The sequence below is a fragment of the Ixodes scapularis genome, unplaced genomic scaffold, assembly GCF_016920785.2.
Source record: "Ixodes scapularis isolate PalLabHiFi unplaced genomic scaffold, ASM1692078v2 PGA_scaffold11__112_contigs__length_91849675, whole genome shotgun sequence".
NCBI classification, from domain to species: domain Eukaryota; kingdom Metazoa; phylum Arthropoda; class Arachnida; order Ixodida; family Ixodidae; genus Ixodes; species Ixodes scapularis.
This window is the reverse complement of record NW_024609837.1, coordinates 13,450,195-13,466,081: the sequence shown is the minus strand read 5'-3', so window position 1 is coordinate 13,466,081 and position 15,887 is coordinate 13,450,195. Positions and strand designations below refer to the sequence as shown.

Below are 15,887 nucleotides of genomic sequence, written 5' to 3'. Positions count from 1 at the left end.
CGAAGCTTTGGTGGTGCCTGTCTGCGTAGACGCTGAGCCACAGCATGCCGAGCCTTTCGTTCGTTTTCATCCATGTTACGCTGTGGTCAAATGCTCGAATGCGTATATAACCACGTTCCATACCACACATTCTCTTTCTGACGTGAATGAAAACGAACGAAAGGCTCGGCATGCTGCGGTTCACCGTCTACGCAGACAAGCACCACCAGAGATTTGCCCCAATCAGCATCATTCACCACGTGGAGATGCGGTTGTTTTTTTAAGTCCAGCTTTAACATTAATGGACACGTATCTTTAATTTTAGACTGAAGTTGATTATGCACAAAGATCATCTTCAGTTTTATTGACTGTTGTCGTGACGGCATTTTCCAAGCGCAACATGTGGCGCCACCTCTGAATCGGAGCAGAACACAGCAGTAGGGGCAGGCTGCACCTGGGTCTGGTGTCCGAATCTAGTGATTTAATTTTTATTTTTCACCAATGCCTCGAAATTTAGCAAGGTAACACTAACCCTTGACATAGACCTTCGATGAACACTGTGGCTCATAGGAAGCAGACGTCAGCAAGCATAAACATCCAAGTAAATTTTGCGGATTTGGTTTGAGATAAGCCCGACGTCTACTAGCTTCTTTATACCTTACTGTCAAGATTCTGAATGAGCGCCCAGCCTAAAAGATTGCCGATGACATTTTTGTGGCTAATTAATTATATGCATAGCAAAAACACAAACGTTACACACCCCTTGAAATCCATGTAACTGCATGATGGGACCCCCTCCGGCTGCCTCACACCCAACCAGCAGTTAATGTGCCGGGGATCTAAACTGGTTTATTTAGGGAAAATCTATGTCTGGACACGCGTACGTAATGTATAGACACTACTTTACTGCAGTTGCATTGTAGCAATCAACACTTAATTTGAGTGGACGAAAAAAAAAAAAAAACTGCTAAAACCACAAGTTTCCAAAGTTTATAATAGTTTTATACTATGAGGAAACCTGAAATATGGAAAGTCATAATAAAGGAAACGAAAAGAAAACTGCCGCATGCACGCCAGCGAGCTGGCACATTATTGCATGCCCATTGTATTGGTGGCAGCTTGCGTCCCCTAGCTGACAGCAGTGGCAGTAGCGGCTATGGCAGTGGAACAAATGCGAATATGGGCTGCATACGCCGGTAGCCGGCGCCACACCTTATACCCAGTCTCTGCTCTGTCGAATGCTGTTTTCTGCATACAAAGAATCTGCAATCGTCCTTGTACACGTCGAGAATTATTTTCTGCATCAATTGGTGAAATTCCTTGTAATGACCTTCTTAAATTTGCAGTATGTATTTTTTCCTGGGCCATGCTAGTTCATGGCGGGGCCTAATCTGTCCATTGCTATCTCTCGTGTAACTTTTCGTGCCCACACCGATAAATATGGGGGTGTATCCTTTGCTGTTTATCTCTTCACCAGGAGAGGGCATTCTTTCCAAACTTATGGTGCTTTTTTTGTGTACTTTTACAATGTGGTAATTTCTGCTGTGCTTTGGTACTATGACATACAGCCAACGAATCATAACATCTTGTGCCTGCATTGTTCTTTATGCTTTGTGTCGTCTGAACTGTTGCAGATCACAAGCTTCAGGGAACAGCAGAAGAGGCCACTCCATACGCTGAACTGTGAGTTTTGACAGACACATTAAGTGAAGCATTAACTGACCCAAGGCATTCGGGGGTTTGTTAAAAGTTGTTTGAAGCATTGGCAGCATAAAACATTCCTAAAATTGTTTACTAGGGGAAAATGGTTGCGGGGCGGCAACTCTTCTCACTTTCAAGTATTTTTGTGGTATGACCGTTACCATCACCTTGTTTGTGGTAGCGGCATGACATATGTTTGCTCTACAACCGCCTTTTGCTGCCCAGTGAGTGGTCGAACTAGCAGGCATCAGTTTCATGCCGAGTTTGTTTCGGGCCTCAACAGTTCCAAAACTGAAATGTCACGCATACAGTAAAAGCTTGCTGATTCGAATTTTAAGGAGGTACCAAACCAACATTCTAGAGGATTTTGGTGTGGTACTCAAACTAATGGCAACATTACGAAACGGCAATGTGGTACAGCATATAGTCTAGGACTGCTCGTGACATAACTCGGAATTCGGAATTTGATGCCAGCTAGAGAACAAAATGCGTAAAGGACGGTCAGAGCTCAATTGCTAAACTCATTGAAGCGCAACAAGGTGTAGCTGCGCAGCTTGAAGCGATGGATGGATAAATGGAATGGCTGAACTATAAGTTGGGCTGCAGCTGGTGCCACGTGGTGGTAAGCGGTGCGGCAGACGGCCGCAGTTACTAGCGGCGGAGCTGATTTGCGAGCGAAATGTTGGGATTCCTTTAATGTGTAGCTCTATGCCATGTAGTAACACCGTGGCTCTGGGATAAAATACTGTAAACGACTAAATTTTCGCGAGGACCTAATTTTTGCGAATTTCGCGAATCGCCTACAATTTGCGAAAAATACGTCCCGCGAACAATTTGGGCAATATGTGAACGCTACGGAAGCTACACTCGATTCGCGAAAATTAGAACCCGCGAATAATTTCAAATTTTCAGCTTTGGCCCGATTCGCGAAAATTTAAGCCCCCGAAAATTTAAGCCCACGAAAATCAAGTCGTTTACAGTAATCTAAATATTCAAATTAATGTTGAGTAAAGTAATGAGATTTTACTGTACTACCTGTACCGTAACATTAGTAAAAGTTTAGTTGAGATTTGAGTCAAGCATTGGCAGTTGAGTATCGGACACCATTAGTTGACAAGATAAAGCAGACAACACCGGCAGTCGACACATTTGCAAACAAAGCAGACATTTGTAAACAATGTTAATTTTGACTCAGCCGTGAAAAGGGCAGGCACATTTACTAGAGAATATTAGTAAACAACCTTGGTTTATGCACTATTCAGGAGAACCATTTGCAGATGACTACTACCAGTAGACAACATTAGCTAACAAGATGACACAATCTATGCTATCAGAAGACACATTACCAAAGAAAGCAGACATTATATTAAAAACCTGAGCTGATACGATTCAGCGGAGGTAAAAGCAGATATTATGAGTAATAAGAAACACAAAACATTAGTAAATAACTTTAGCTGATAAGAGATTAAGCAGAGGAAAAATGCGGGCATTGTTTGTAGAGAACTTTAGTAAACAACTTTAGTTGTTACAAGATTTAGAAGCAGCATTAAGAGATGACCCCGGAAGACCAAACTTTCTGGTTCACACATTTGCATCTAAGTGTGATCTATTGCATTTCAACTGTTTGTGACCACTTACAATGAGTGAACAAAATGGCTCACTGGAATCGTCTATTCGGGCAGCTCTGAAACTTTTCCAATTCTCGTATAGCTACCATAATATCCTGGGCGATAGCCCAATTAAAATTGATAAGAAATTGGGTGAAAAGAAGCAGTGGGCAAACTTTCAAAGGTTGACCAAAAAAAAAGGAAAAACATTTTGTGTCCAGGCTGGGGGTGCAAAGTCTCTAAGGAATGGGAAAGTCGGTTTCTTCGCAGTCTATTCACATATGTCATCACACCTGCTGTTGCAATGTGAAAGTTATTTTACACTTGCCGATCGATTTCCACAACATCCTCGCAGGACTGTCACTCACCCCAATAAGCGAATGTACAACAGCTACTAAAATTTCAGATGCCGTTCAACTCTGCTTTATTTTGCCTTTTTCTTGTAGTCTCGACACCACACCCCATTTCCTAGGCAATACATATGCTGGACTGTATGTTTCAGTTTTGTCGTAGCCAACGTTCGAGGTTTTTTTTCCAATCGGCCTAGTATCGAAGCCATCTTGGCTGGCCAAACATAGTTGCCAAGGGGTTTCAAGTGACGCCATTGGAGGCCCCGACGAAAGTGGAATTTTTGGCGAAATGTTGGTGGTGAAGAAAGCCGTCCTGTTACCGCCAAGGTAGCTCGGACAATTAAATTTTTATGAGTGCTCCATCTTTGGGTTTTTTTGCGTGAATAGAAAACAATGCATAAAACTGGCGACGGCTACTTTTTAGGGAGCGGGCCATCTTTAGGGACATTGCGGTAGACCGAAGGTTTCGCAGCGTTCGCGATTTCAGATCAACGAACCATGTACGAGAAATGGTTTTTCATAACGTCGTCGGAACTCGTTGCAAGCCCACGACGAAAGAATCAATCGTACAAAATTGGGAAATATATATATATGCAGAGCGGAATTGTTCCAAGGCCGCTGGCTAGATGGCGGCAGCACGCTGTCTCGTCGTACGAGTGTTCACGAGGCGCCCCAACCAGCGCGTTTATGTGCCCTAGAAGGCGATCCCCCGATTTCCGCCCCACGAAGGTGTAGAAGCGTCGCATCGTCGCCGGCTGCGACCCTGGCAGCATCGCAGTGGCGGCGGCGGATGTTGCAGACGCCCGTTCCGCCACAGGGAGTTCTCCGGCTCGACTTTCCCCAGAAGTTTCGTCAGCTGGGAGTTGGAATGACCGGAATTTGGGACTGCCTTCGATGTGTGTGCGGGACGGAATGCTATGGAATCTCGTTAATTCAAACTTGGAAATAATTCAAACTAACATGCAGGTCCCGTCTTTTGTGTTTCTAGGAAGGAAGCTCCCGGTAATTCAAACTTTGCATAATTCAAGCAAAGTCCTGGTCCCCTTAGTGTTCAAATTAACGAGATTCCACAGTAACACCGGTCAGAGACATGTTTTGGGCAGCGTGCTTTAGCCGACGAGATCAAGCGGACGGTGGCGTCGGAGAGAAGCGTCCGACGACGGCCATTTTCAAAGCGAGACGAGAACGCAGGACTGAGCGTCCTAAATTGTGCGGATGTTGTGGGTAGAGAAAATGAGTAAACGACTTTAGTCGACGTGAGAGAAGGCGGCGTTAGCGGACGACCTCGGCAAATTGCTCGTCATCCGGGAAGGCAAAAGCGGGCAATGGCGTCGTAAAAAGGCATCTGCCGATAGCCGCGGCCGACGGAAGTCGAGAACCCCGTACGCAGCGTCTGAAACGTCACTTTGCAGCGGGCATCTCGGAGGACAGCGACTACACGAGCGACGTGGGCTACCCCGCGTCGGCGCAGCACCCGCACCAGCACCACCAGCAGCAGCCGCAGCAGCCCGGCAGCTCGGCGCACCACCCCAACAGCTCGGCGTCCCAGTTTGGGGCCCAGCAGCTGGCCAGGGGAGGGGCGAGCCTGGCCGGGGGCAGCGGCGGCCTGCAGCAGCAGCAGCAGGGCCCCCTCTACGCGGATTCGGGGGGCTACGGGGCGGCGGACTACTATGCGGAGCCGCTCTACTACAACAGCCGCCCGCCCCACCACCAGCTACGCAGTGCACGGGACGTCGAGCCTCCTCCCAGGTTTGTCACGAGTCGCTTTTACGCGTGCCTTCTGTTTAGGGTAAGATAACATGGAGCCCTACCCTGTTACTACCCTGCTATTTTACCTTCTGTACTGTAGTCTGCGGGCTATACGTGTTCGAGCTCTGGATGGGCCTGGGCCAACGCAAAAACCTGGGTCCAGCCCGACCCGCGGTCTGGGCCGGGCAAAGTAGCACGCATTGTTCTCGAGCCGGTCTGTGTTGGGACCTGGACCCGAGACATGCTTTATCTCCAGCTGTCGAGGCACCTTTGGACAAGGGACACTTTATTTTTCAAAATTTCACCCGGTCTCCACATCAAAATTTGTCGAGGCAGCTCCAGTCGGAGCGGGCTTGGGCCGACCTACACCTGGGCTGGATCAGGTGGGCGTCGCCGAATAAGACTTAGAGTCAACAGGCCCAAGCCGGATCGGTCTTCAAAATGTTGGCCCATGCAGCGCTCTAATACATTTTTAGAAGTTCAAACTTTCAGCAATCTGGATTTTGTACTGTGCAGACTTCTATGCAAGGATTTGTTTTTTTGAAGGTTGTTTTTTATGACAAGGTGTGATGGATGTTTGTAAATGACAGATTATAATGATTTCCATATAATACATAAGCTTTGTAATTCTTCAAGGTGTGCCGTGTAGCAGAATTTGTTTATATGTGGAATATGCAGCAGGTGTGGATCATGCACAGGGTGGAAACTATTCACCAAGTGCAGCTAGACTATCTAAGGGAAAACGTTTTGTAACCAAATTTTGCCCCTGCAGATTATACACCAGGTGCAGACTATACTCTGGAAAATACCGTTCGCGAGGCAGCGAGCAGTTTCTGTTTGTGACGATATACGGAAAATAGGTTGAAAGCCAACCGCCAAAATCTTCCGTGGCAGGACCGACACTCTTTTTCTTTCGTTTTTTGCACTTGCCCGCGGGAGAATATCTTGTGTCAATGCCTCATAGACGATAAGTCCAGAGTGGTGGATTATTGATGTCACCCACTGCAGGCCAGTGTGGGGTATTGGGACCGTGCGCAACACCTGTAGGTGGGGGGCGTTGCTCCACCTTGGCAGCTGGTTGGCAGTGTCACTAGCGGCAGCTTCCACGTTACGCTGCATAGTGAAGTGCTGCCCGCTCCGTCCTATGTTAATGCGCCCGCAGTGTCTCCGCCGTTTCTGCGCCTTCCCGCGGCGGCCATGTCTCTCGATCTCCCTCCGCCGAGTAAAGGTTTCGCACCTTGAGATTCAGAACCTACTTACGTCCAGCGGAGTAAAGGTTTCCCACCCTCAGATTCGACGCCTACTCACGTCCAGCCGAAAGTTAACTTTCAGACTTCTCGCGTCCAGCTGAAAGTTAACTTTCAGACTTCTAGTCCGAAAGTTGAACTCACGTTCAACTTTCGGACTAGAAGTCTGAAAGTTGAATTGTTCGGACAAAATCGTCGCGAGCGATCAGTGGCAAACGCCGCCGAGAAGCCGCCAATTCAGATTTTATGTTGGCTGCACAAAAGTCGGCTAGGTTCGGCAGCGCTACTCGAGTTTGGCCAAGTCCTACCCCCGGGTGACGCTATGCTGCGTCTTTTTTTTCTCTCTAGCTGAGCACCATTATCATAATCATTGTTATCATTTTGCTTTGTTTATTTGCATTCTGCAGTCGTGAATTTGCGCCTCTACATCTCGTCTCAGTGACTCTCGTTTTCGAGCTACGCTGGCTTGAACGTCGTGGCCCCTCCGCCTCCGCGAAGTGTCGCTAAGAAGCGTGGAAAGTATTCGACCATAACACTAGAAAAGAAGGCAGCGATTCTAAAGCTAATGTGGAGCGCAAGTTCGTCTGCTTCTTTTGCAGGTGTTGCGATGACGCAAGAACACTGACCTTTGATTAGTTTTAAATGAAGGAGTGGATAGACCTCAAGGCAGCTTTCTTTGAGATCTACCCACTATCTTTCAATCAGAGCCAATTGGAGCTCGGCGTCTTTCTGACGTCATCGCAACTCCTGCGCAAGAAGCAGACGACTTGCTCTCTGCATGAAATGTGGCCGAACGCAAGTGGAGGCATAACCTGAAGCAAGGCACTATCGACGGCTTTTTCAAGCTCGCTTAGATGTAATAAAGACAAACTTTCTAATCTGTCGAATTTTCAAAAGTTTTTTTAGTCCCTGCGAAATTTGAAAAAATCGGTCGGCGACTGTAGCATAGAAATCATAAATTCATTTCATATTGTCAAACGCCGTGGTTTTTATATTTTTTATGAAGTCACAAACATTTGTTAAAACGATGGTTTCATTAGGAAGTCTGCTCCATTCCTAAGATTTTCTTGGAAAGAAACTAAATTTAAAATAATAACTTTTATTGGCTGCTTTCTTAATGTATGCGCTATGATGGTGTCGCATACGTTAACCAAAGTGCACATTCTTGTAATTATTCTTGCCGATTTTAACTAAGCTATTAAAGATTAGGAAAATGAATTTTTTGGCGGTCACACTTCGTTCTTAACTCAAAAGCAGGGAGTTCGGCAAGTCTACAAAGTTCAGTAAGTGAATGAAAACGATGCACATATTTTTTTAAAAGATAAACCTGGATGCAAGCCGTTGGACTTGTCAAGTTTTGACAAATTTGTTACTGTAAGATTCCATACTATTTTTGCATATTTGCAAACAGGTCTCACAAATATTTTGTAAGCCAGTTTTTTTATTATAGTGAATTACTTGTGAGATTTATTCATTGATACTAAGTGCCTGGTTAGCTTTTGCGGCATATTTCATTGTAAATCACTTGTGAACATCAAACTTAAATACCTACTTATTTTTGTCCACACGGACTAGTTTTGTATCACCTGTGGAAAAGTCATAACTTAAGAATTGCTTTTTTCTCGTCAACGAAATAGGGATAGATTTCCGAGGGTTTAGCAGCCTTTGCCATTTGTCTCACCAGTGTTTGATTTTGAGCAGATTGTTGCTTAGGTTAATTTGATTTTGTTGTACAATACACAATCATCAGCAAAGCACTTACCGTAATTGGAACCGATATATCACAGCGGATGTCGTCTATGAACGATATAAACAAAAGTTGGCCTAGCACACTACCCTGAGGTAATCCTGAAGCAACAGGAGTGATCCCAGACACACTGCCTTCAGACTCTGCAAATTGTCTCTCGACAATAGATATGAGCAAAACCAGGTTGTAATCATTAAGTTCCTAAATAATAATAATAATTTTGAGTAATCATTTAGGATGAGACACTTTATCGAAAGCTCTTGCTAAGTCCAAAAATATTATGTCTGTTTGACCACGGTTATTTATTTTGGGAAGGTCATGTACTTTTTCAATGAGTTGCGTCATTGTATAAAGAGACTTACCGAATCCGTGTTGATACTGATATACAAAATATTTTGATTTTTAATGGATACATAACATGTTTTAAAACAATGTGTTCAAGAAGTTTTGAGCATGTACTAATGAGGTGTACAGGCTGGTAATTATTTAGACATGAAGTCGATCCTCTTTTGTGTATAGGAATAATTTTGCCAATCTTCGAGGGTTTTGGCACAAAACTATTATTTATTGAGGACTGAAAAATTAGAAGGTAATTAGTGGCCCATTCAGCATACCGCTCTGAAGGGACACTGACAGGGTATTTATGCTCACCAAGGTTTTTATTTGTACATGACATATGAGAGCCCAACTACCCAGAACACAATTTGCAGCTCGAAATTAATTTTCTTTCCCCCCGAAATTGTCGATCGAGAACTGGCCGGTTTGAGTCGCGCTCACTCTCTTCTTTGTGGTCATGTGCTGTTTTCTATGGTTTAGACACAACCACCAAAGATAACCAAAGCCGTGGGTCATCGAAGGCACACACTCAATACTTGAAATCGACAGAAAATATGATACCCATTTTTTGTGGCTTCTAAAAAGCTGCAAATACTTTAATTGAAAAAAAAAAAAAAAAAAGAGTTGCACAGTTAAGTGATTTCTGGCAATGCTGTCCTCCTCTATATTTCTTCTTCCTCCCCAGTTCAGTTTCGGTTTCGAGCAGTTGTGGTTTTTTACTTAAAAATATATGTGATGCTGTAGCAAAATATTGATTGACTAGTCTTCGGACACCATGTTAAATTGCCTGGTAAAAAAAATGAAAGCCGCTTACAACTCCCTTAAACGCCGAATTAGAGCGCAGCTCTTGAGGAGGAGGAGGGAAGGGCACTGGGGGGGGGGTTAAACTAACCAGGGGGAGGTCACGTGACCTTGGGGGTCACGTGACCCCCAATGCCGATGATGTCATCACTGACGTCACTGATGATGTCATCAGTGATGATGATGATGCGGGTACCGATGACGTCATTAGTGACGTCACTGATGACTTCACCAGTGATGATGACAATGACGATGCGAATGTCGGTGACGTCATCAGTGACGTCGCTGATGACGTCATCAGTGATGATGACGATGCGGATGCCGGTCACGACATCAGTGACGGCACTGATGACGTCATCAGTGATGATGACGATGCGGATGTCGGTAACGTCATCAGTGATGATGACGATGACGATGCGGATGCCGGTGACGTCGTCAGTGATGATGACGATGTGGATGCCGGTGACGTCGTCAGTGATGATGACGATGACGATGTGGATGCCAGTGACGTCATCAGTGATGATGACGATGACGATGTGGATGCCGGTGACGTCGTCAGTGATGATGACGATGCGGATGCCGGTGACGTCATCAGTGATGATGACGATGACGATGTGGATGCCGGTGACGTCATCAGTGATGATAACGATGACGATGTGGATGCCGGTGATGTCATCAGTGATGATGACGATGCGGATGCCGGTGACGTCATCAGTGATGATGACGATGACGATGCGGATGCCGGTGACGTCATCAGTGATGATGACGATGTGGATGCCGGTGACGTCATCAGTGATGATGACGATGTGGATGCCGGTGACGTCATCGGGGGGTCACGCGACATCGGCGGAAGACACGTGACCTCGGGGGGTCACGTGACCTCGAGGAGGGAATCACGTGACCTCAGGGGAGTCACGTGACTTCGGGGGGTCACGTGACCTCGGGGGGGGGGGGGGGGGGGGTCACGTGACCCCGGTGGGGGACTCGCGCGGTGCATTATGGGACATTTCCCAGGATGCACCGCGCGGTTACGCCGACGGCGACGCCGCTCAAGCTGGGAACGGGCCCCTAAGAGCTGCGCTCTAAAATTAAAACAAAATTTGTCAGTGTCCCTTAAAAATGCATGTAGAATTTCGTCAGCTCTGGGATTTTTTCTTATTGACAATATTAAGTAAGAGGTCTAGAACTCTCTGCTCTTGAATTATTAAAGGGATACTTCAACGAAATTTGAAGTACTCCCGCCGTGTTCAAAAATAGGTTGAATATGATCCACAATATCTGTAAATGACAATCGCACGTTTGTATTTTGAGCCCGGTGGCTGTATTTTTCGTTATAAACGGCCCACTCTGGCAAGCGCTCGGAGAAGGCCCAGCTTAGAACACGTGACATCCAACGCAATCGTGACGTAGGTCGTCTCAAGACGAGCAAAGCTACGGCGAGGCTGACGTCGAGAGAATGGCCTAGTCGTTCCAGCCACCGAAGCGGCTGCTTTTCTACGAATTTTGAGTGACGGGTTAATCTTCTGTAATCTTGTAGGGGGACAATAGCGACTTCTGCGACACACAAAAGGCAGTCTTGGGAAGAGGGGAGTTCCTCCTTTCCCTCTTCTCTCGTCGTGGCCGGAGGCGAGACAACCTCCGTCACTAGCTGTCAAGGTTCCTAGACGGGCATTACAAGCGAGGCGTTAGCGTCATCCACCAGGTGCTCTTTTCTAATCGTTCAATTCGTTTTTAAATTCCTTTTCGTGACTTTTTTAACAAGATATTGGTATGTTCGATGTAGTGCTGCTCCTTTGAACACATATCGATTGTCTTTTTTCCAAAGACGATCGATCATGTCAGGGCGCAAGTTCGACGTCACGACTGTCGTTTTATGATCCGAGATTCCTTCAAAAAGTTTGCATTTCGAGAGAGAAGATGATAGGTTTGAAGAAGCAAAGATTAGGTCAGCAGACGACGTTCGTGTGTGCTCTGTGACGACCCAAGTTAAATTATAGCAGAACGAAAGTTTTAATACCTAGTTGGTCGCAGTTAGTCACATCAGTGCTTCCCGGGGAAAGCTTATTCCAATCAAGGCCTGGTAAATTTAAATCGCCCACTAACAAAGTGTTTGTATCGTGACATACTGCAGAGTCGGTTATACTGCCGCAGTCTGACTGAGATGTCAACCGGGAAATTTGGCGGTCTTTATATTCTACCCAAGACAACAACTCGGTCGTTCAACTCAATCTCAACCTATAAAGCTTTTGACGTTTTTAACCTCTTCCAGTACAGTAAAAGCAACATTACTTTTAATCAAAAGTGCCAGAATTCCGCCACACGCTCCTCTGTCTTTCCTAACTGTGGTATAGCTTGGCGGCGTAATGCCAGCACCTAAAATGGTGCGATGTGGCCGCGTTTCTGTGATCACCATAGCATCGGGTTTAAGTTCGAGAACGATGCTTTCAAACGGCTCAACTTTTTGCGATGCTCATAGCTTCTATGGTAATAAGTTTGAAGCTCTATTGGTTGTGATATCATTGATCCCGAGATTTCAGATATGGTGCCCACCTATATCTCGCATTCCTAGCCTCGTTCCAAGCGTAGAGGACATTGGTTTACCTTAATTTTGTCAAAGACTAGTTTAGCTTTTGTTCATCAACTGTAGAGTTCCACAAGCTTTTCCGGATTTCCAGGACTCCTTTCGAGAAATCTTCATTAATGCTGATCTGTCCCCTCAAGCTTAAGGCGTACTCTGGCGATTTTGGGAGCTACCCCAACTAACTATATTTTCGGTATCACCGGCCTTTACCCTTTCCGGTATGCTATTTAGTATCGCGAAATTCAGAATAGTTATCGTAAAATTGTCAAGTGAAAATGATGCGAAAAGCAACATTAAAATATACCCGCACCTTTCAGCGCCATGACGTCGGTGGAAGGTAAACTTCCAGGTCCAGCGGGCAGTCTAAAAATGGACTGTGCCAAGCAATTGGTTTGTGGCGCTGTGCAAGTGCTGGAGCGAGCTTCCAAAGCGTTCATTTGACACCATGAAACTGCTTGTAATCTGTTGGGAACAAAGTTTACAGTGCAAAGAGTGCATCCCTTCCGCTGACGTCATTTTTTCATTGTTGCCAGTGGAGAATTTTACTTTGAAAAACACTGCGAGTGCCAAAATTTTAAATTTAATGACTTCTCGAAGAATGAAGTATTTTGGCCCAATATTTGGGTTACTATTTGAGTGATGTTTGTTGGTGTGTTTAGCAAATATTCAGGCAACTCGACGATTATGAAGAAAACAGTAGGGTACCCCTTTAAAGCAGTTGTTATCTTTGTTTTTTCTCGACAGTTAGCCAGTTTCACAATAACTGGCTGACCTCTACCAGGTGTGTGTTTTTCAAGTTTGTGAATTCTTTCAATAAAATCTTTTTTATGACTTTTAGTAGCCCGGCAAGTACCTCATGATTTACACTTCTCAGCAGAATTCCTTCATTTTGTGGAGTCACTTCTTCGACGTACCTGACAATCGGGTTATTTTTACGGGAACGATTTTCCAGATCATCAATTCATTTACGCATGGAGGTTAACTCAAGATATGACCGATAACCTTATTTTCAGTCTGAACAAGTCTGCAACTGGCTTCGTCGACAATTTGCGATTGTCCCTCGGTACAATATCCAGCCTTGTTTGAAGCCCGGTAGATTAGTTTCCGACGCGGCTTGTCTCTCCTGGATTTCCTTAATCATTTGGAGAATTTATTTTTGGGTCGCAGTTCCTCTAGGAGCTGCACCAAGGCACCACTGTCTTGTCGCACGCTTCCAATAGCAAAAACAAAAGTCACGTTCAAAGCAAAGCTATCCAACAAAAACAATAAAACCACTGTCAGAAAAAAAAAAGTTTGTTTCTTTTTGGAATTAGTTGCTTGGCACAGTCCATTTTTAGAATGCCCGCAAAACCTGGAAGCCTACCTTCGACCGACGTCATGGCGCTAAAAGGTGCGGGTATATTTTAATGTTGCCTGTCTTCCTTGTTCTTTTGACGGTGCCGCAACAGGAAGGAGGGTCGTCGCAGCTACGCGGACTCCCCACGGAGCTCCGCGCATTATGCGGAGGCGGACGCGGGCCGACCCCCGGCCTGGGACGAGTCGGCGCGAGAGAGCGGCAGGGGCTACTCCAGACGGCATCCCACGCGCAAGCCCAGTCTGGAGAGGCAGGCCAGCTTCGAAGGGCAAGGCTACGAGGATTCCTCCTACGAGTACCCAGGTGGGTGCCCTGGCACAGAGTTGACACGATTATCTGGAGCAGGGGTCGGCAATCTTTTCAGTGGCAGGCTCCGGTCTTTTGCGGTGGCAGGCTGCACCTTTCTCCGAGCCCTTCATTACTGTTGAATCATGCTTTAACCAAAATGCAGCTGAATTTGAGAAGGCTGTTCCCAAGCCTCCATCTGTCCACTTGTAAGCTCAGTTTTTACAGTGGAGCTGTTAAGGGCTAGGTTCCCCAGGATCGTGTCCGGTATGTCGACGCAAACCTACCTGGACAGCTGCCACCATCTATAAGCGACGGTGGCAAGCACACAACCAGTATGGTTTCCATCGTCGCTCGTAGATGGCGCCAACGTTTCCAGCTATAATAGAAGAATGGATAGTTGGGCGCGTTCGTGGGAATTCATTGTAGGAAACAGCGCGAAAAACAGACGACGACGAAGAAGAAGCACATAGTGTATCGAGTACAGCTTAGCTGGTCTTCCTTCTTCAGGAGAGTGGAAAGACTGGACGTTTTTAACTTTGGTCAAAATATATTCATATTTGTGGCCGCGGAAAGTGCAGTTCCTACATTGGGGTGGCAAGTGAACGACGGATTTGATGTGAACTTAAACATATAGACGTGCTCAGCTATAGTTAATCGACGGGATTTCTAAATCTTCTTGCCAGATGCAAGTAATCTCAAATAAAAAAAAAAAAAGAGCGAGCGAAAGTGATGAACGCAGGTTGTCGGAACATCGCTGCCTAACATACTCTTGCATTAATAGCCACAGTTCAATTGAGAAAATGTTTCTGCAACGTAGAGATCAATATTTTTGAAGTTTTCCCTTCTTTTGAAATATACCAGGCACATGAAAGCACCATCCCGCTTTGGACATGTTTTTCTCGCCTGTGTATGCGGCCACTCTGCAGCGAAGCTAGGGTCGTGGGGTCGCAGTGATGGCTTCACAGGTATTGCTTCTCTGCAATGCACGGGTGGGGGGCAGGAAGCGTGCCCAATGGGGCTGACCCGCTGTGATCAACTCTTCGAAAAGTATGAATATCGCAGCTCATCTTGAAGCGAATATCAAATAGCATTTTTTTCTTAACTAGTATTAGAAATTTGGATGTTAGCACAATCCTAGTAGATTGTATAGGACGCTAAATACACCAGTCAAAGACACGTCCTGGGCACTGTACCACTACTGTGTTGCCTCCTCTTTGTCCTACCACTAGGGGGGACGAAGAGGAGGCGACACAAGCTAGGCAAGAGAGAAAATCCCAAGTGAAGTTGGGGGTAGAGGCTGCGGTCAGTGGGAACGACCCCAAGGGTGCCCAAGGGTGTCCTTTTTGTTCAATAGCGTCTTTTGGTTTTGTTAATTTCTGGTCATTGTAAGGGGCATGTCCCTCCAAACCAGAAGTCTCCCCCTGCTTCACCTCTGGTGGTGTCACGTCGCCCCCAGGAGCTTTCTACCTTCGTGCCTATCGCAGTGTGGTACATTCTTCTGTTGGGGTGCCGAGCATTTGCGATGGCAAGAAGAGAGCTGCTGTTGGCTCACGGCAATCCCGGAGGCCGTGATGGAACGCGTCTGCTTTGCGTCACGTCACATAAATAGCTCTGCCAATTGCCTGCAACCCAGTGACACCCTTGTTCATGGTCACGGAGAAAATATACATGCACGGATAGTAATGCCATCTATGCGATGTGACGCAGAGCAAACGCATTCCATCCGACTCTGAGACCGGTGCCTCCTAATAGAAAAATTGTTTCTATTTTTTTATCCAGGTAATATTGTTTTTTTTTTTTAAACTTTTGTGTACTGTCCGCACCACTAGCATCATATTTTGGTGTATTTCCACCTTTCTTCAATGCTTAGCTTAGTTATGCGAGCTGAAAACCTGAATTATGTTTTCTTTCTCGAACCATCTAGATAGCCTTGGGTAGCCTTGGGTTGAACCTGATTTCTTTTCGTATTTAGGAGTCGAGTTTGCACAGCATGGAGCACTTGTCTTAAGCTAAAGACTTGATGGTTGCACTTTACCTAGACACCAAACCAGGTGACTATTGGCTCAAAGAGAGTGCAGAGAAGGTGGAAGATACTCTGAAAGTGCTGGCAACATGCAGATCGTAAATAGAACAAAATGGGGTGTTAC

General features: G+C 45.8%; 1 protein-coding gene across 1 annotated transcript in view; it reads left to right on the top strand.

The window, feature by feature from the left end:
- Positions 1–15,887, top strand: part of LOC8036004 (protein unc-13 homolog B) — a 281,470-nt gene that overhangs the window by 34,191 nt on the left and 231,392 nt on the right. The window contains exons 7-9 of the mRNA XM_042288825.1: positions 1,614–1,662; positions 5,050–5,386; positions 13,547–13,755. Coding sequence (XP_042144759.1) covers positions 1,614–1,662; positions 5,050–5,386; positions 13,547–13,755 — 595 coding nt within the window. The remainder of the gene's footprint in view (positions 1–1,613; positions 1,663–5,049; positions 5,387–13,546; positions 13,756–15,887) is intronic.